At 39.7% G+C, this 20,131-nt stretch overlaps 1 protein-coding gene across 1 annotated transcript; it reads right to left on the reverse strand.

The window, feature by feature from the left end:
* Positions 1–14,130: 14,130 nt before the first annotated feature.
* LOC116193694 (GDSL esterase/lipase At5g45910-like) lies at positions 14,131–16,922 on the reverse strand. The gene is made up of 5 exons (XM_031522437.1): positions 16,628–16,922; positions 15,936–15,993; positions 15,681–15,834; positions 15,302–15,578; positions 14,131–14,339 (listed from the first exon to the last, which is right to left on the reverse strand). The coding sequence occupies exons 1-5, from the start codon at positions 16,920–16,922 to the stop codon at positions 14,131–14,133; spliced, it is 993 nt and encodes a 330-aa protein (XP_031378297.1).
* Positions 16,923–20,131: the final 3,209 nt, after the last annotated feature.

The raw sequence follows: 20,131 nt of genomic DNA on the forward strand, positions 1-20,131 counted from the left end.
GGAGTTTGAGAGAGGGTGCCGAGAGCAACTGGACCAATCCCAATGGAAATTGGACATACTGCCATGCACGAAGAACTTATATTGGATGACAACCTATTGGGAGGGCCTCTACATGAGAACCTCGACAATTTGGGTAGATGGATGAGACTTCTTCTCGGAGTGAACAATTTCATCGGAAGGATCCCAAAGTCGTTTTCCCATTTGAATAGTTTAAATGACTTCCGAATAGATGGGGATTCATTGTCGGGGAAAATACCAAAATTCATTGGGAACAGGAGGAATCTTACTAGACTCGACATGCAAGGCACATGAGTGAAGGGGTTTATTCCTCCTTCAATTTCCCAGTTGACAAACTCGCAAGAGTTGACGATTTCTAATTTGTGTGGGTCTAGCTCACCTTTTCCCAAGTTGCAAAATATGACTAGATTACGATACCACTTGTTGAGCTGTTGTTGCAGCTGTCCCATTTCCCCACGGGCTCTCGGAGTCGTCTGACACATTTGCTGCTGCTTCCCGAGCTCTTGGCTATGCAACTGCCACTCTCCAAGCCTTCTCGAGCCTTTCCAGAGGCCTTGATGTCATTGCTCCCCTTTGTTTCCCCAGAGTTGAGCTAAGTTTTCGATGTCTTTCTTTTGCGGCTGCTCCATGACAACCATCACTTTCCTGCTCTACATTTTTGAAGCCCTAATCAGCTCAACCTTCATCTGCTCCCTCTCTCTCTCTCGTTTGTCTTGTCCAACACTTTTCTTCTCTTTGCTCAGAAAAAAAAAAACTCACCCCTTTCTTCCCATGGATGGAAGAACTCTCGCTCCCTCTCAAGGCTTCACTTAGCCACGTGGAAAGGAAGGAACAAAGAGTGTTTCCCATATAGTCCAAGGAAATGTTGCAATCCCTTTTGCCGAAGGCGATATGGACTGGGCACAGCGTGAAGTAGCTTGCCGGCGGCATTGACCGGCTTCAACCACTGTGAGCCGAAATAATCTTTTTAGCTCCCCATTTTGATCACCTCTATCCTATGCACACATCGAATGAAGGAAGGAATGGAGAGCTTATTGTGTCTTGCTTGTTCCTTCAGCTACCAGGACGAAACGAATAGATGAAGGGATGAAGGAAGAAAGAATATGGAGATCATGGGTCCACCATCGACCACCGTTACTTCCTCTGCTACTTTTCTTTTCTTGCTCTATTGTTCGGTGTTACCGCTATGCCACTCGCAACTGCTTCTGCCCCTCGATGAAGCTCTCATTAGAATGAAGAGAACGTTTGTATTTCTCATGCCCTTTCACAAAAGGAGTTTGGGAGAGGGTGCCGAGAGCTACTGGACCAAATAAGGCTATTGGAATATGAATGAATGAAGTGGAATTGGCCATTGTCAAGTTCAAAAGAAAGGACACTCTTGTTATAGTTTTTAATATTGTTTGGCAAGCTTATTTGTATCTCATATAGAAGGCAAGGAATGACGTCATTCATTGACAAAATGTGGCCTCACTGGAAGTATTTGGAGTGTCATTCATGAGCATGTAAAATTAGGGAGACTCTTGAGAGCAAGTGTAGTATTTTAAGCAGTTGAAACTTTGGAGGTTATAGCGAAGAAGTTGCACAATAGATAGTGGCCAAAGATCACCCCGACTTCCTACAGTAAAGGCGGGGCTAGTTTCAATAATTTCGTCAAATCCATCAATATCCTCAGTAATGTAACATGCACATGCGCTAATGGTGCCTGCCACGTCAGCCACACTAAGCTCAACGGTCTCAACTTGACCAGATTTGTTCCCGAAGAAGTGGGAAAGCTTCCTTATTTGCAAGTCCTCCATCTAAATCGCAACTATCTGAATGGAACAATTCCCACCAACCTAAGTCAATTTTGCTTGTTCCTTCACCTACTGGGATGGAACGAAGGGAGGCAAGGAGGAAGAAAGATTCTGGAAATCATGGGTCCATCTTAGACCATTGTTATTGCTTATGCTGCTCTTCTTTTCTTGCTCTGCTGTTCGGTTTTACCGCCATGCCAATCGCAGTTGCTTCTGCCCCTCGATGAAGCTCTCGTTGGAATGAAGAGACCGTTTGTATGTCTCATACCCTTTCATGAAAGGAGTTTGGGAGAGGGTGCCAAGAGCTACTAGACAAAATAGAGTTGTTGGAATCTAGATGAATGAAGTTGAATGGGCCATTGTCAAGTTCAAAAGAAAAAAGAACACTCTTGTTACTATTTTTAGGATTGTTTGGCAAGCATATTTGTATCTCATCTAGAAAGCAAGGAATGACATGATTCACTCACAGAATGTGGCCTTATTGAAAGGTATTTAGAATACTATTCAAGAGCTTGTAAAATTAGAGAGACTCTTGTGAGCAAGTCAACTACTCAAGTAGTTGATACTCTGGAGGTTATAGCGAAAAAGTTGTACCATATATATTGGCCAACGATCACCCTGACTTCCTGCAGCAGAGGCGGGCTAGTTTCAACAATTTCGTCATATCCATCAATATCCTCAACAATGTAACATGCACCTGTGCGAATGATGTCTGCCACGTTACCCACATTGAGCTCAACGATCTCAACTTGATTAGATTTGTGCCTGAAGAAGTAGGAAAGCTTCCTCATTTGTGAGTCCTCAATCTAAATCGCAATTACCTGAATGGAATAATTCCCACCAACCTAAGTCAAATTTCGTTCATCTTGCTGTCGCTCCTCGGGAATCGGATGACTAGAACAATCCTTAAGGAAATTGGAGATATTGGCACGCTCGAAGAACTTATATTGGACGACAACTTACTGGGAAGGCCTCTACATGAGAACCTCGACAATTTGAGTCGATCGAGGAGTCTCTTTCTCGGAGCGAACAGTTTCACCGGAAAGATCTTAAAGTCATTTTCCTGTTTGTATAGTCTAAATGACTTCCGGATGGATGGGGATTCATTGTCGGGGAAGATACCAAAATTCATTGAGAACTGAAGGAATCTTACTAGACTTAACATGCATGGCACGGGAGTGGAGGGGCCTATTCGTCCTTCAATTTCCCCATTGACAAACCTATAAGAGTTGATGATTTCTGATTTGAGTAGGTCCAGCTCACATTTCCCCAAGTTTTAGAATATGGCTAGACTATAATGTCTCTTGTTGAGCTGTTGTTACTGTTGTCTCGTCTCCCCACGTGTTCCCAGAGTCGTCTGACAATTTCACTGTTGCTTCCCGAGCCTTCCCGAGCTCGTCGCTATGCAGCCGCCATTCTTCGAGCCTTCTCGGGCCTTTCTAGAGACTTTGACGTTGTTGCTCCCCTTTATTTTCCCCGAGTTGAGCTAAGTCTCAATTTCTCTCTTTTCCTTTTATCTCTTTACCTCGGCCTACCACTATTTTGTCGTTCTTTTCCTTCCTTTTTCAGGTTTGAGTTCTCGACAACGAACCTCTGAGCTCTCTTCGAACTTCCCATTTCTGAATGTGGTTCCCTTTGAGCTCCTCGAGCTATTGCTGCCATTGGTGCACCCATGCTCGCGTCCCTATCGTGGCCCGCTACTGTCCTTGTTGTGCCCTCGCTACTTCTGGTACTGTTGCCCTCGCCGCGCTCCTCTCATGATCCTTGCGACATTGGCTCGAGAGCAGTATAACTCTTGAACTTAGTGGCATGCTTAGGACTCCATCTCTTGGTGATTTGGTGATTATGATGATGTTAATGATGAGTTTTGGTTGAAAAAGCATGAATCGGTTTGATAATTAAACTCGGCTTTCTTAAAATCGGCATGTTGTGATGATAATCGACTCAAGCATGAATTTGAATATGTAAAGAATCGGACTTAAAATCGGTTGTCTGAAGTGAGAACGAACTCACACGAATTAATCCCATGCTCACTCGGCCTTAAGGGATAAAATTAACCAAATACACCAAAACCAGCTTAATTAGTCACTCGAAATTAAAATCGGCAATTTAAATATCAATGTGATTTTTTTATACTTGTGTTCGTGTGCTTTGGATGTTTGAATGCATTATTAATAAAAAATCTCACACGAATCGGATTAATCACGTAAAGTCGGTTTAAAATCGCATTTAATTCCAGGATAGTTGGGAATTAGAGCTTTATTGAGCGGTCCACCAATGGCTGGCTCTACAGCTTGAAACCCGCAAACCAATGCATTTGGCAAGTGCATTCAATTTAATTAACTCCAGTCATGTGGTAATCGGGACGTTTCACTCGTCCAATTAATCCACTTGACTTTCCTAATAAATTATACGAACCAGTTAATATTCTGTAAATCGCATTGATATATCATGAACCGGTGGCCATGTGTCACGACCCGAAATTTCAGCAAAGTTTCCCCTATATTTCCCTCGATATCCATTATCATACAAATTATTCACATAAAACCCGCTTTCCATAAATTCCTAAATGTATAAACTAATCCAGTAAGCTCTCTCTCTCTCTCACACACACACACACACACACATATATTCCAAGAGATTACTTCTTCTCACCCACACCACCAAACTGACTAAGCAAAAATTTCAAGTTGTAATATATTCAAATACATTATATACAAAAAGAATACCTACTAAATAACTAGGATCCTTACATAGTCCTCTGAGTTGATCCCCGATAGCAGCTAGAAGCTTATCTAGGAAAAATATATGCAGAGCGTGAGCTGCATCTCAGTGAGTACTTTATTCCAAAGTTAGATGACTTGTTATTAAATAAATATTTAATTGCAAACAACCAAACATTCAAATAAATAATACAATCACATCCAATCCAATTGTCTGCTCACTCGCACACATATACGATATATATATACATATTATATAAAAAATAATTTTATCCAATATAGTAACTAAATTTAAGTCCTACTAACAAATACAAATAACTATTCCAACCATTTCTCTAATATCAAATAGCACATAAACATCGAATATCCATTCATTTAGCGTTTAATAAAAAGTCACTACACAATCACTTAATAAATCAAGTTTCAGAAACAACACGATTTTCATAGAACAACCTCAGACAATTTCAACAATCATCACATCTCCAACAATCAGACATGACAAACAATATAAAACAAAATCAATCAATAATCTCCTTGCAACAAGTTAGGTTGCTACCGTGACCCCGCCCGTCTCATTCAGGCCCCTTTTTTTCTATTCCGCCGAGTTCAGGAGCCATTCAGGCCCCATTTTCTATTTCGCCGGGTCCAGCGGCCGTTCGAGCCCCATTTTCTATTTCGCCGGGTCCAGCGGCCGTTTGGACCCCATTTTCTATTCCGCTAGGTCCAGCGGCCATTCGAGCCCCTTTTGCTATTCCGTCGGGTCCAGCGGTCCCATGACTATAGTAAAACAATATCAGTATACACAAGCACAATTCCAATCACAGTACAAAAGTATCACATTATCATCACACATCTCATACACAATCAACATACACAATCACATTGCATATCTCAAGTCAAAGTGAAACATAAAAGACAATATCTTTTGAATCCTTTCACACAACATAACTAGACCGATTCCTTAATCTAACTATCACAATATTCTTCTTAAATAATTTATATAACTATAATATATCATTTCATAAGGGAATAGAGTACTCATCGAATAGCCAAAAATATTTCATTGGGTTGATTCTTTGAGAGATGCAAAACTCAATCTCCATAACCCCGATTAATTATAAGTATAAAAATCAGATAACACACAATGCAATAGTTTAAGTATACATACTGGTGATATTAAATTTTTCATTCCAAAGAAAAACCAACATTAACACTTCCATACTCGATCTAGCTTAATTACCCTCTGTTCCGCCATCAATGCGAAACAAATGAAAAAAATAAAATCATCCTTTGCCATCCATGAACTTCTTTACAGCCTATTACCTCAAATAAATCAAAGGAAAATTCTTGCTTGTAACGTCACTAACAATTCAGACTTAACACAACAAGAACAAGGTTAATATATTCATTCAATCCATAAGTTCCTCATGCCAAACTACTCCATCTTAGTCTCAAAAGAAAAGAATTATTTAGACTCAATCGCCCTTACAATTTATGGGTACTCAACATGCGATCTACTAATTATCTCCAATAAGAAAACTAAATCCAGTTGAAAACAATTCTTAGACAACCAGTAAGTTTCTCCTATCAATATTACCTAACATCTCTACCTCTTCGTCACACTCCCTGCTTACTAGATTTCCCCCAAAACCTTGACCAATCTATCACTACTAACTTCATCAATTTGGTAAATTAACTAATTCTCTCTACTTAGAGATAGTCAAAATTAAGAAACAGAGCATTTCTTGCCCCTCTAACTGACAAAGTCTCAGCAAATTTCGACTTCCAAGCATAAGAATCAACTGCAGTAACCAACTAACTCTACTACTACTTCATGCTCCATCTTTAATCCATTGAATACCTAGCGGACGACAGCTAACCCCGATTCATCAATAGCACGGCCATGACAGAACCAAACCGAAAACCCATAGCTTCCCACATCCGACATAATGGCTAACTCGCAACAAATCAAACTTTCCCCACTACAAGAAATTTGAATCATATAGAGTTCAATCAAAGTTCAGAAGACGAACAAAACAATAGATCGAGATTCACCAAGTTGATAAAGCAAAGTTCCAGTCTGTTCCTCACCTTCGGGTGAGCTCCATCCCAACTCTCGGACGAGTTTTCTATTTCTCTCTCTAACCCATCCTCTCTCTGTCTCTCTAAACTTCTCTTTCTCTCTCGCTCTCTCTCTCACCCCTCTTTGTTTCCTCTGCTTCTCCGATTTTCTCCAGCTAAAACAAGACAAGGAAAGAAAAAGAAAGAAAACCAAAAGAAATGGAATGGCTGAAAGAAACTAAAGAAAATGAATAGATGGCGGTGGAAGAAACAAGATTACTCAGGTGAAGAATGGTAAGGCCACGTGGAGCCCATGCCACCATCCCTTTTTCTTTTTTCTCATCAAAGTGCATTATATATATATATATAAGCATATGTGTATGTATGCACATTTAAAAAATATGTCGGGTCTCACACCATGCCTTTTTCAAAACTCACATTTTAATAATTTACCAAGATGCATGGCATGCGTAGTATGGACATCTAGGGAGGACTCGCGTGTCCTGACTCGAGTCTGGGTCTAATTTGAGGCGACTCGAGTCTGGGCCCGATTTGAGGCGGCTCAAGTCGGAACATGAGAGTTCTCCTTGTACTCCTTCCGGGCAGAGTGACTGGTTTCTTGGCTCCTTCGAGGTCCACACGACCCTGGAGGATCTAGGAAATCAGTCGACACCAGCTATTGACCTCGACGGTCTGCGTCGCACAGTCTCAATTTCACTCCACACACACACATTTTCCGATTCAAGGGCATGGCTATCTATTCGTGACTTCCCGACAACCCTAGGGTTATGGTGATCGAAACACTTCAAGCCATAGGTAAAGACGGGTAGCCCGTGTGGGCACAAGTCTTATTTGTAAAGCCCTATTTACTCGACTGGGGTGTTTTTGTCATCCTAGCATATATTCGGACGCTTAGAGAGGTGGACCGGAGACCCGAGCATGGACGGCCCGTGAAAGGTTATATGGCGCTTCATGGTGGCACCTTCATGGTGTTTCGCATTCTCACTTTCCTAAGTTTGTGATTAGATTGGGTTTATCCTTCATAAAATATAAAACCGGACTAATCACATACTTGACATAATAAACACAGGGAAATGAGAGGGATAAAACCCTAGGTTTGAGGATTCTGGCATAACACATCTCTATCATTAGCGATTAATCCTTCAGTGTCACAAAACATAAGAATTTAAAATGAACTCACACACTTGAGGCTTGGCAACAGACATCATGTCTGTCAAGTCCTTTTTTAAGCAAAAGCCAAATTCTCCATGCCCTTCCCAGGGCGGCTCTAGGCCAATTCTCACCTTACACCCTTTTGTTTTTGTCTATTTAGAGTAGAAACACGATTGTTAAGCAACCTCAGTTCATAATTTGATAATCATGTAAACACGGCAATTAACACACAACTTGTATGTCTTCATCTATTTTTATATGTTTTTATATGTTTTCTTTTATTTTTTTGCGGGTCGAGCCCGACTCTATAGGACACAATACACAAGGGATCTAACACCCCAACCATCAATCACGGGATCCAACGACCCTACAAGCCTCGAGCGCGCGCGACCCGAGTACGAAATGGGGTCTACCCTTGAGTCACTATTTCGACCATAGTAGAATCCAAGCGGAGGATGACTCGGGTTGGGAGGTGTGAAGCGAGGTTAAACAATCACTAGGGAGCTCGACTGATCCCGCGGATATCTCGAGGACTATTCAGTCCTCCTTGGACTCGCTGGTTCGGTCAGACTTGACCCCCGGCTCTCACGAGCCCGCGTCGCATTAATTTCAGTTTCGGTCTTTCCAACCTCACGGTGAGCGCGAACGGAATATTGGCTGAATGCAAACTGACTAGGATCCATTTGCTATATTAGTATTTATTTTTTTAGAGTACATTGTGAGGTATTTATTCGTACATTTATTATTGTAATGATCTCGATCGGCGAGCGCAAGGTTCGAGAGTCGGAACCGATTGAGTCGGTTTACAAGTCCCTGAGCCGAGCAGGACCACATGAGTCACGGGCCCGATCCACACAGTGAACCAGTCATCCCGGTCTGGTTTGCCGAGATGCGAAGGCGGTGGACCGATCCCTTAACCCGAGGATCCACTCATGTTTCGGTCTCTTAACCCGAATCAATTGCTTCCACAAATTGACGGTGTCAAATTGTGCAAGATGAGAGAAACTTAATTGAGCGGTAAATAAATTAGAAAACGGCAAACGTTAGACAAACTCGAGTACCGATAGGGTGTGCGGGAGATAGGCCCGCACGTAATAGAACTCTCGAATTCGGAACTTATAGTTCCGCAATGCCATAAGCCTTAACACACTAGGTGTATCCTTACCCCTAGACCCGGACGACTCACTGGTCTTCGATCTCCGAAGTCGTAAACAAATAGTAACGACTCCTTCTCACGTGTGTCCATCACGCGTCTCTAGGAAGGTGGATACTCCCAAATCGTGCGATTAGTGTGCACACATGCGGGTCCCGACGAGACAATATTCGAGTCCGCACAGATACTTAGTGGAACTACATGTGCTCATTTATTAGTAGTTATTTATGATTTCTCTTTTATTGTGCTTGGTTTTAGGCCTCTTTTGTATAAAAAAAATCCTTATATACATTTACAAGAGGGAAATTTTGTCTTGGAAATACGACGAAAATTGATAATTTTTTATGGATTTTCAACGGGTCCTACGAAAAATGGAGAAATTCTTGTAGTGATGGTCAATATCACCTATTGCTTCTCTTATTCTCTTGCATCATTCCCTCTTACAATACCAATGGCCATGCATGAGCCAGCTACCATCTATGCGCGAGGCGTCACCAAAATTTACCGGGGCAAAGAAATGATTTTTATTAATTTTTTCTCTGCTCTAGTTCTCTTAAATCAAAAGGGGTCTATACCCGGGAAAAAAAATCAAAAGGGGTAGGGTGAGAAAAATTCCAAGGCCATATTTGGTTGACCGAATTGCTGAAAGGATAAGATATGAGAAATCCTTATTATGGGTTTGGCGATGTCCGAGCTGAAGATATTATTTCAATTGCAATGTCAAAGCTACCAAGTCTCATCCATTTAATGTAAACATATTTTACCATTGAACTATGCAGAAAACTAGGGAAGAGGCTAGCTGTGGAGCTCCACACCAAACGCCGCTGCCCTTCCCTAATCTTCGTTACTGTTTGTTTGTTCTCTCTCCATTTTTTTAATCATTATATAATATATAAAAGTCGAGGTGTCAAATATGAAAAATTTATTTTATAACCCTTAATTCTTAGTAAAATATCATCGGTAGCTTGAATCAATTCCTTTAATAACCCTTAGTTTCATGTGAATTGACAATTTAATTTTAGTTAAATGAACGTATATTATATTTTATTGGTGTTATATTCAACGAATATTATAAATTTATATTGATTATTTGTATGTAATAATATATAATTACAAAATTTTATGCAAAACTAAATCTTTCCTCAATAATCAGAAAGAACTTCAAATACGTGATATTTTTCAAGTTCAATATGCTAAATTTTCTATAACTAGTAAGAAGGCACGTGTGTTGCATGTGAAGATCTTATTTTTTCAATGTAAACCCTAGTATCCGGAAGCTCAATTGGACTCCGACTAGTTCAGTAGAGTCGCGTCGGCCCACTAAAGTGTAAAGCTCTTTTCTGCATTCACAAGGATGACGATCTTATTTTTAAATCATATAAATGTCAACTTAAATGGAGAGCGCGCGTGGAGCAGGGAAGTCTTAGCCCCCAGGGCTTGCGGCCACCGAGGGGATCTCTGATGCTACGGTGGAATCTACTGCAGAGGAAGATGGTAATCGCAGTCGCAGCAGTAAGAGGATCAAGAATGTTGTATCGTTCAGGATAGGGTTCCCATAGATGAACCCTCGGATGAGCCCTCCGATGTTTTGCCACTGGCTGAGGCTGGGAAGCGGAAGCTGTCCTTGAAAGATACAATAATGGGCAAGCCAACGCAGGAGGTGTTGGTTACCGACAGACCATAGGAGCCTAGAGGAGCAGAACAGGATTCGATTCCGAGCGATGGTGAGGATGATGACCCAGGTTCTGAGCTGTGTCCTGTTTTGCGATTCTCTAAGGATCAGATACGTCGTTTCCGTGCGTCTTGGTGGAGTTCCTCGATTATCAAAGTGCTGGGATGCGGGGTGGGATATATGTATCTTCGGCGAAGGCTTCAGCAGCTGTGGAAACCAAAGGGGGAATTCAAATTGGTAGTCTTGGGTGTGATTTCTTCGTTGCCAAGTTTGAGAATATGGAAGACCGGGAATTTGTGCTCCAAGATGGCCCTTGGACGATCCTTGGGCACTACCTCTCAATGAGAGAATGGGTTCCCCACTTTATCCCGTCGAAGGCTAAAATTGATAAGGCTACGACATGGGCTCGTATACCAGACTTCCCAATGGAATTACAATGAAGAATGTCTATGGGAAGTGAGGGACATCATAGGGAGGACGGTTAAAATTGATTACGACACCGCTGCTTTCGAGAAGGGAAACTTTGCGAGGATCTGTGTGGAAATTGATCTCGCTAAAACACTTAAAGGGCACTTCAAGCTCAGGGGCGATTCCTTCGATATTGCCTATGAAGGGATCCAGCTTGTCTGTTTCCGATGTGGGCGGTACAGTCATAGACAGGATGAGTGTTCCGCCGCAGCTCAGGCTCCCATCTCCCCTTAGGCGGATACTACTGAGAATAACCTGGACAAGGCTGCATCGGAGGGTATTTCTGTTCAGGCGAAGGTTTTGTGTTTGCAACCGGCTACTCATGGGCCAGTCAATGGTGGTCCGGCGGCTTCACATCTCAGCTCTGCCCACCATGGCCCTTGGATGCTAGTTAGTAAACATGGAAAGAAGGCCCGAGATTTCCGAGGTGGACAGTCAGCGGCCGAAAAGGGAGGGGCTAATGGTATCCAGGGGAAGAAATATGGATGTGGTTCTCGCTTAGCTGTATTGGAGGAAATGGGGGACGATGATGGGGGAGTTACTAATTTGGATACCGAACGACGGGTATTGGCTACAGTGGAGCTTACGAGTGCAAGTGCCGTTTTGGCGGGAGAAAGGTTTGAACGAGCAGAAATTGAAGGAAAAGTCTGTGGATCAAAGCCCATCCTTTTCTTTTTCGGCCGGTTCGCGAGGGTCCATTCAAGTACAATTAGCACGTCAACTACACGAGCAAGTGGCGTTAATGCCCATATAACGATCCGTTTAGTGACCAAGTGTCATCACATATCGAAACAAATGAAATCTAGTAGATTTGGAGCATCTAGATATTCAAAATAATCAAGATCCACCAAGCTCCTATGGCATACTCACATCCACAAAGACCACTTTCGTATGTGCATTCTCGAGAATCATGTTTCAGAGATCATTCTCACTAAATTGATGGAAGAGGAAGGACTGTAGTGACAACAATTATGCTAGCTTGTAGGTCTAAAATCTACTTTAAAATTAAAAAAAAAAACTCAACTTAAATAAACAAATAAATCAAAAACTCAAAGTCCTCTGCTGCCGCTGAACATCTTTGAGTAAAGCTTTTCAAAATTCTCCCATGCAAATTGTCCCTCTCTTCCCCTTCCTTTCCCTCCATCTAAACGAAGTATAAAGGCGTGCTTGGTGTTGAATTGTGCTTGTTTCCATACAAAGAAATCGAGTCACAAAAAGGTTCATGTATTTGTTATCAAACAATTGGTAGATCGTACATGAGTTTCAAGAGCGGCTACCTCAAATTGTCAGAAAAAAGAAAGATTTTGCATTACATCCTCTTTAATATGATACTGCACTTTAATTAAAAGTAGTAGTGAAGCAATCAGACAAGCGATTAATTAAGCAAACGATTGCAGAAATTCATAGAAACAGTCCCCAATCCTTATAAAAAGCCTTCATTTTTTTATTATAAAAAAATTGGCTCTACTTTTATTTGCCAGCCAAACAACGATTGAAAAATTTAATTGAATTATGATACAAAACGAACAACAATGCTAAATATTTTTAAGTGATGTGCCTAAAAATAATTTTAATTCCAAATTCTGCTAACATTTATTGATTAGTCCTTTAATATAATCATTTTAATTCCAATCCAGTTTTCACCATAAATATCCAAATCGAACTTCTCCCTGCTCCCCTTCCCCTCTCTCTCCAATTGGCTCCATCATGCCAATTTTTTATTTTTTTTACTTATAAAAATTTGGAAATGGCTGGAAAATCGAGTAGAATTACTCAGAGGAGTATAAGAATTTCTGTGAGTAATTTTTATTACGTAATATCGCATGATTTATTAATTGTTACTTGATAATCCTATTAACTGATAGACATATAAAGTGATAGATCTTAAGCTAAAACAAGACCGCGTAATTTTCATAGGCAGTGCTTTTGACCCATCCCGTCTTACTTAACATATATTAATTTTACATCAATAGTTCGGAAGTTGTAAGATCTAAGAATTAATAATGAAGCTTATTGGATTATTATATTGATAGCTTAAATAACCACCACAATATAGCTTCTAATTCTGAGGAAATTTTTTTTGCAGGGACTTGGAAGACAAGGAGACATTTCGTAGAGAAGAGCAGGTAGTAAACTTCCACCATGTGTTGCCGTCACATTGGAGGAAGGAAACAAAAAGCACAGGGTGCTTGGCCCCACAAGACACCATGGTCAGAAATCAGTTGTTTCATTTCACCCGACTAAGAGATTGTTACATATATATATATATATATACACACACACATTTCAAAAGTGTTGATTATGTTCATCAAGTCGAACTATAGTGCCCCAGCTAACCTCGTAATCTTGAAAGTCGTTGTACTACTAAATTTGCTTCTCTTACGATCCGAATCTACTACGTTCTCCAATTGCTATATTTAATTTGAGTTTACTGTGGTTTATTAATGTGCCCGCGATGAAGATTATAGTTTTGGCCACAATTATGACAAAATAATCAGTAAACTTATGCGATATCGTTGGAATAATGATGAGTTCAATTATATAGAAGACCACGTGTTTCGATAAGTAATAAAATAACAATGCCTAGTTTAGAAGTTGCACACTACAATGTCCAAACCATGAAAAGTGGATGAAGCAATTGCTCTAGAGAGGTGGAGAAGCGAAGGGGCCATATACCAATCCCTTTGCTACAGACGAAAGCAATTGCTCACCCACTTCGCGCGTGCGAGAGCTCTAGTATATATATTTCAAAAGTATTTATTATGTTCAATAAGTCGAACTATAATGTCGCAGCTAACCTTGTAACCTCGAAGTCCTTGTACTACTAGCTAGATTTACTTATGTTTCCAGATGTCATATGTTAATGAATGTTTGGGCCACAGCTATCAGTGAAAATCTTACTCAACTGCAAATCAACAAGAAAATAATCAATAATCTACAGTATGATCATCTGCGCGTGGTTTTGTTACACATTGTACAACCTTGAAAAAATAGATGAAATTAAGGATGACGATCGAATTATTGATCCACAAAGACAGAGAAGTATGACACAGGACAGGAAAACTCTAGCTAGAGAGGTGGAGAAGTGAAGGGACCATAAACCAATCCCTTCGCTATGTACCGGTATGCAGCCTCTGTCCAATGAACACCATCCCAGCTCGCAAAAGTCGATGGATCTTTACAAACGGTGGAGCCAGGCACACCGCAAAAGCTAGAGATATTGAAATTATACGGTCCACGACCTCCACAACACGCTGTAATGCTCCCTCCAGAGAATCCTACAACATATATTGAAATTGCTTTGAGAGTGCCGTACAAATATTCATTTCTGTATCAGATGATTAGTACAATCTCGGGCTAGCGAGTGTACATCTAAAAAATGAGACATTAATTCTCAGAGGGCTGTCATATACCTCTTCCTGATTTGCGCTGTTCACAATATCGGCCAATTAAACGTGTTGTATGATTAAGTCATCGACCTAGATATATTTGCAACTGAAGTAATCGTCCCTTTAACATAGATAGAAGCTATATCTCTTTCTGGAAGATGGTTGAGTTTCCTTATCTTTTTTTCTGTTCTCAAGTCTGCCAACTATAAGATGTCTCTTTTATGTCGCTTAGCGGATCAATTCCTTATCATCTGCAGTCATGTAACTCTCCCATATACTTGGCCTATCGGGTTTCAGTTATGTAACTTCAATACTTTTTTTTAAAAAATCCGGATTGTGTATTTTCTCCATATATTTATTAGACGCGATTCTTCACATAATAGGATAGAATGCGAAGTTAGCAAAGACTGAAATGATCTCGATTTAAATTATATGATATTAAAATAATGCAAAATTAAATCTGAAACAATATTGATTCGTCAACCATTTTATACATTTTATTTAAAAAAAAATTAAATGGTCTACTAATTTCGTTTTGAGCCTTTCTCGGACCAGGCCAATTGATATATTAGGGTCCAACGTTAATCATATGCCTTTATTAATTATGGCCATTGCAAATGTTTGCACTAATTTTAAATTTTTTTTAGAAATACTTATCACATATATTTATTTGTAAATTTTCAATTTTTTTGTAAATTTACTGGAGTAACTTTTTTAAAAAGAAATAAGTGCCGGTCAACTTTGTGGTAGGAAGGAAGTCAACTTTATGTATATGCATATACGTACATATGTGACTTTGAATAAACTTTCGATGTAAAGCTCTAAACTATTATCAAGAGGAAAAACTTTACCGTAGAGTTTTGGAGTGTAATAGAACCCAATTGAAGCACCGTAGTAGTCTGCATACATGATCCTTGCTTGCGGATATTTCTCTCTTAGAGTCTCCAATGCTTCAACGAGCAATTGGTTGTGATACTTCGAAAATTCGTTAAATGCGTCCACACACCCGGTTATTCGGTTATAGTCCGACTGATTAGAACTCTGAAATCTGGTCAAGTAAGCCAGTACGCAACCCGCTGGCAGATTTCCAGGAACTACCATGTTTACTGCTCCTTCTTCAATTAGGGCCTTCGTTTTCAAGGAAAACGTATATTAAAACAAATGAAGATAAAATCATTTCAGCAGTATATCTCTGTTTAAGTCGAGATCTAAGTTGAGTTGGTAACATACTGTGGTGGCATTAATAATAGCTTCGATGATCAATGGCACAAGGGGTCGAACTTGTTCAATGGAAGCTCCGAGAAATAAGAAGGGTATGTTGTAGTCATTTCCACCAATCTCCCCCACCAGGAACAGCGACTTCTTAAAGTAGCTATCACATTCTGTGTTAACAAGAAAGCGTTAAATTTGGCGAAAATATCCATAAATTTAAAGATACAGTTCGTATTTGGTCCGGGATCAGAAGGATGCAAAGAAGCCACTCCTTGTTTAGTAGTACAGATTGAGGACTTCCACTTCTTAAACCAGCCAACTTGAACACTTAACGAATCATTTAAAGATATTCAGAAGACAAGGCGTCAGGAATTCGTCTTTTTGTCAAGAAACCTGCCAATGGATGTTGAAGAGATCGATGCCTCTGTGCCCGGTCATGGAAAAATCGAAAATTCATCTTTGGGAATGTCCCTATTTATAGAAATTTCGTAAGGGCATGTTCCCACATATTCGGTCCATTTTGGCTAAGGGTGGATGCGATCCAGTTCTGTTCGAAAAATAACTCCAAATCGAACTGAACAGTACTTTCAGTTCGCATTTCCTTACATATAAAATTATATTTGATTAGTTAATTTTAGATTAGGAACCTTGCGATAAGTGGATAGATTCTTCCTTAAAATATTTCACTAGTCCTATAAATGATTGAGACTATATCCAATTCAAAAAAACTTGAACTAATTGAACGATGACCATCATCTTATATTTTCAGGTTTTTTCTATATGATCAGAGCAACTCTCGACATTCTCACTATTTTCAGGTTTCGAGCTTGAAAATAAAATTATCGAAAGAGGACACTGGAACATTCAAACTCATCCTATATTGCCAGTTGATGAAGGACACCTTTGCATGCTGTCCCTAATGTTGGCAAGGATATACGTAGGTAAATAAGGAGGGAAAAATTTACCGATAAAATCAACAATGAGACGTCCGTCTGAAGCGCGGCCAGTCGCATTTCCGAAGAAGGTCTCTCCATAAGGGAGGTGAGCAATCTGGGGAAGTCCTGGTGCACCGACTGCAAGATAGTTCCCAGTATCACTCAGTGAGTCGCCAAAGTTGAAGATCGACTCATATTTCGCATAGGGACTTCTTGATGGAACCGAATCATCGGACACAGTGACAAAAGGAAACAAAAGGAACACAAACACTTGAATTTTCATCTTCTTGTTTATTGTTCTAGCGTGGTGAGTTAGAGCTAACATCGAACTAGTATTTATATGATATACGGTGAGTACTCTTTGGCCCGCTCATTAGTTGACCCTGATCAAAAGGGTGTAAAATTAAATGTGTTCCTTGGGCATTATTAATTTCTTCGAACGGTTTTTGTGGTATGTGATTACGATAATTGACAGAAGATTGTAAGATGCGAAGAGGACAACAAGAAGTACAATGCAAGAAATATAGATTTTTAAAAAAAATGCAAAGGATTAAAAAGTTACTAATGAAGTATATAGTAGCACGTTTCATATATATACATATATAGTGTTACGGACCAGGTAGATCGATTATTACGTTCCATCTTGCAAAAAAAGCATGGAGCCAACTGGAATTAATTGGCTGTGAGAAGAAATATATAATTTATGTGCGTACAACGTCGTCCTTTGCGTGCTCGTTTATAAGCGAAGATCAGAGAGCATATGATTATAGTTGGAGAAATTTTTCGGTGATGTTACCTCGCCAATCGATGAGAGGAAGTATCAATCAAAATGTAACAAATAGAAGAATGGTGTTAATTATTTTCAATTGTCACAATCTTATTTGGTCTCCTCACCATGTTATTGTAAAGTATGACCATTTAAGATTGTTTCTAAAGTAAACGAGTTTGAAAAAAGTGACAGGCAACACTTGGAGTAAAGAAGTTTTACCCTTTTGGGTTCAAATCTTTTTATTGGTACTTCTCACGCCATGTCCGTTAATTTTGCTTTTCATACAAGAAACCACTTGCTATCAGTTCGAACTTTTGGACTTGAGATTGATTTAATGGCTTATAAGGCTAGCTGAAATTTATATGAAATAAGAGGGGTTACGCTTGCGTGCGCACATGTGAGTGCACACCATGCCAATGTTCAGGTCCAATTTCAAGGCAGCTAAAAGTACATCTCATTATTGTCAGGCTCAGCAAGTTCAATTTTGAGGTTGCGAAAAGTGCAACTCATGTTTAAGTCAGACCAGAGTGTGGAGCTCATCGTTTGTCTGATCTATCCCCACTCCCTCAAGCACACAAGAGGTTGTTGAGGGAAATCTACTAGCTTGAGTTTTTTGATTGGAAATGGGACCAATGTCTATAAGGCTAGTGGAATTTTACAATACCTTGTAAAAGAAGGGAAAATAAAAACAAAGGAAAAGTTTGCTATTATAATTATTTCTATTCACATGAGCGGATAACATCGTATGCTCACTTGCAATCTTAATTTTGTCAAACCGACAAGCGTATATTTTTGTTCGCAAGAGGAAATATAGATTTCCTTCGGCGGATGAAGAAAAGGAGCTACTTATACATATCAGGTGGATGCATACCATACACGTTAATTTGCCAATAAAAAATAACTTATTAGAAGAATATGATGTGATGATTAATAATCCTACTCGCACATATAATTATTTATATAGGTGCATGTGCCCACTGGCAATATTATTATTACTATTAAAGCCACAAAATATGAGCTTACTGTAATCGGTCTCCCTTGCGCCAAGTGCGACCTTCATGGCGATACCTTGTACGTAAGAATTCCTTTAAGAGTGCATGGTTATTATAATCCAAGGTCAGCTTCTGCAAAGATAGCCACCACAAGAAAACTCTTAATTCTCCACTACTTATGAAGGCAGTAAAACTGTAAAAAATTAAAATATAAGAGGAGAGAGGAGTGAAAAGATACCGAGAATATACAGAATGATCTGCCTTTTTGTAGTTTCGATCGGTAAAACAATTAAAATAGAAATACATAATTTCATGATATCAATTAAATTCTGGAAAATCCGAAAGATATAACTAATTTAATTAATATGATAATACGATATTATTTCGAGGTATCTATTTCATAAGATAAAATATTCTAATTTTCGATCAAGGCAACCCATTTACAGCTTGAATATACAATATCCTTATTAGAAATGGAATAGCTGTTGATTTCGGCCGGGCATTGAAGTGAACCAGTTTTATTTCAAATCTAGCCACACTGGAACAACATATCTTAGTTCAACTGGTCTTTTACTTACCGAAAGTGCTACTAATGAATATTGCATAATTTGTTTTCCTTTTCTATAGCATTTTGTAAAGTTTATTGTAATACTGCTTGGGCTATTTAAGTAGGATTCTTCCAATGTAAAATAGAAACTAGAGAAAACAGACCTATTTCTGCCGACCTTCTGTGGCAAGACAACAAAAGCAGACCTATGGCGACCCTTTTTTCAAGGGTTCGGGATAGGTTAGCCTTCGGCAACCTTTTTGGCCGACATTCCTCGGAAGGTCGGCCAAAGCACGGCCTGTGCCGACCCTTTTTTTTTTGGGGGGTCGCTCTAGACCCCAGCGACCCATACTAAATGAGTAGGCAGCAAGAATGGGTCGCAAAAAGGCCGATCAACTTTTGAAATCCTCGTCGATCTTTGAGTGCTAAAGAAAAGAAAAAGGCGGTCGACTGGTCGAGTTGGATTAAAAGGGCATCGTAAATGTTTTACTTCGCTAGCTATTCATTTTACTCGATTAGCTGTGGCAATTAATAAGATCAGTAGGCTGTTATCATATTTCCTGAGCCAGATGCAAAGAATCGAATGCTCTTGTTGGGTCCCAAGAGCTTAATAACCCTTGGATATTTCTTTTATTCAATGAATGTCCATTGATCACAAAACGAATACAAGGAAAAATGTTCAAAAGAGTATATTATAGAGACTAAAATACAGCAAGTTCACCTAGACCGCTGCAAAAGAAGATAACATGCGACTAAAGTACATAAGATTTACCTAGGTACAATTGCAAAAATCCTTCCAGATGCTATAAACATTATCAACCTCTTAAAACTAAATTTTATACGGACCCCAGTGAAAACCGAGAAGCGGAGAATAGTGCAATCCATATAAAAACTGCTACGCAAAGAAGCAGAGCCAAGATAAGTCTTGAACCGGTACACAGCGCAGGAACCCTTCGCAGATCTCAACTTTAGATAATTCAATCAACCAATTCCTAAATAGCCAAATCCCTAGACATTCAAATCAAATCAACTGGGTTCCTTTGATCGGTTCAAAGTACCGGCAGCCTAACAAATCAAAAATCAGTCAGACCATCAAATCAGAGCACCTAGCTTCTTTGTTCGGTTCAAACCAGTGAATGTCGTCAGGGAGTTGAAACCTACAATAAACCAACATAAAAGGGAGAAGCCACAAAAGGTCGGAGTTACAAGCAGTTGATATGATCGAT

Source organism: Punica granatum, chromosome 2 (genome assembly GCF_007655135.1).
Source record: "Punica granatum isolate Tunisia-2019 chromosome 2, ASM765513v2, whole genome shotgun sequence".
NCBI classification, from domain to species: domain Eukaryota; kingdom Viridiplantae; phylum Streptophyta; class Magnoliopsida; order Myrtales; family Lythraceae; genus Punica; species Punica granatum.

Coding starts and splice junctions, on each gene's coding strand:
- LOC116193694 (XM_031522437.1), bottom strand. CDS start 16,922: ATGTTAGCTCTAACTCACCACGCTAGAACAATAAACAAGAAGATGAAA. Junction 15,835..15,935: donor TCAATCTGTACTACTAAACA/AGGAGTGGCTTC, acceptor TCTTGTTAACAC/AGAATGTGATAGCTACTTTA. Junction 14,340..15,301: donor TTACACTCCAAAACTCTACG/GTAAAGTTTTTC, acceptor TATATGTTGTAG/GATTCTCTGGAGGGAGCATT.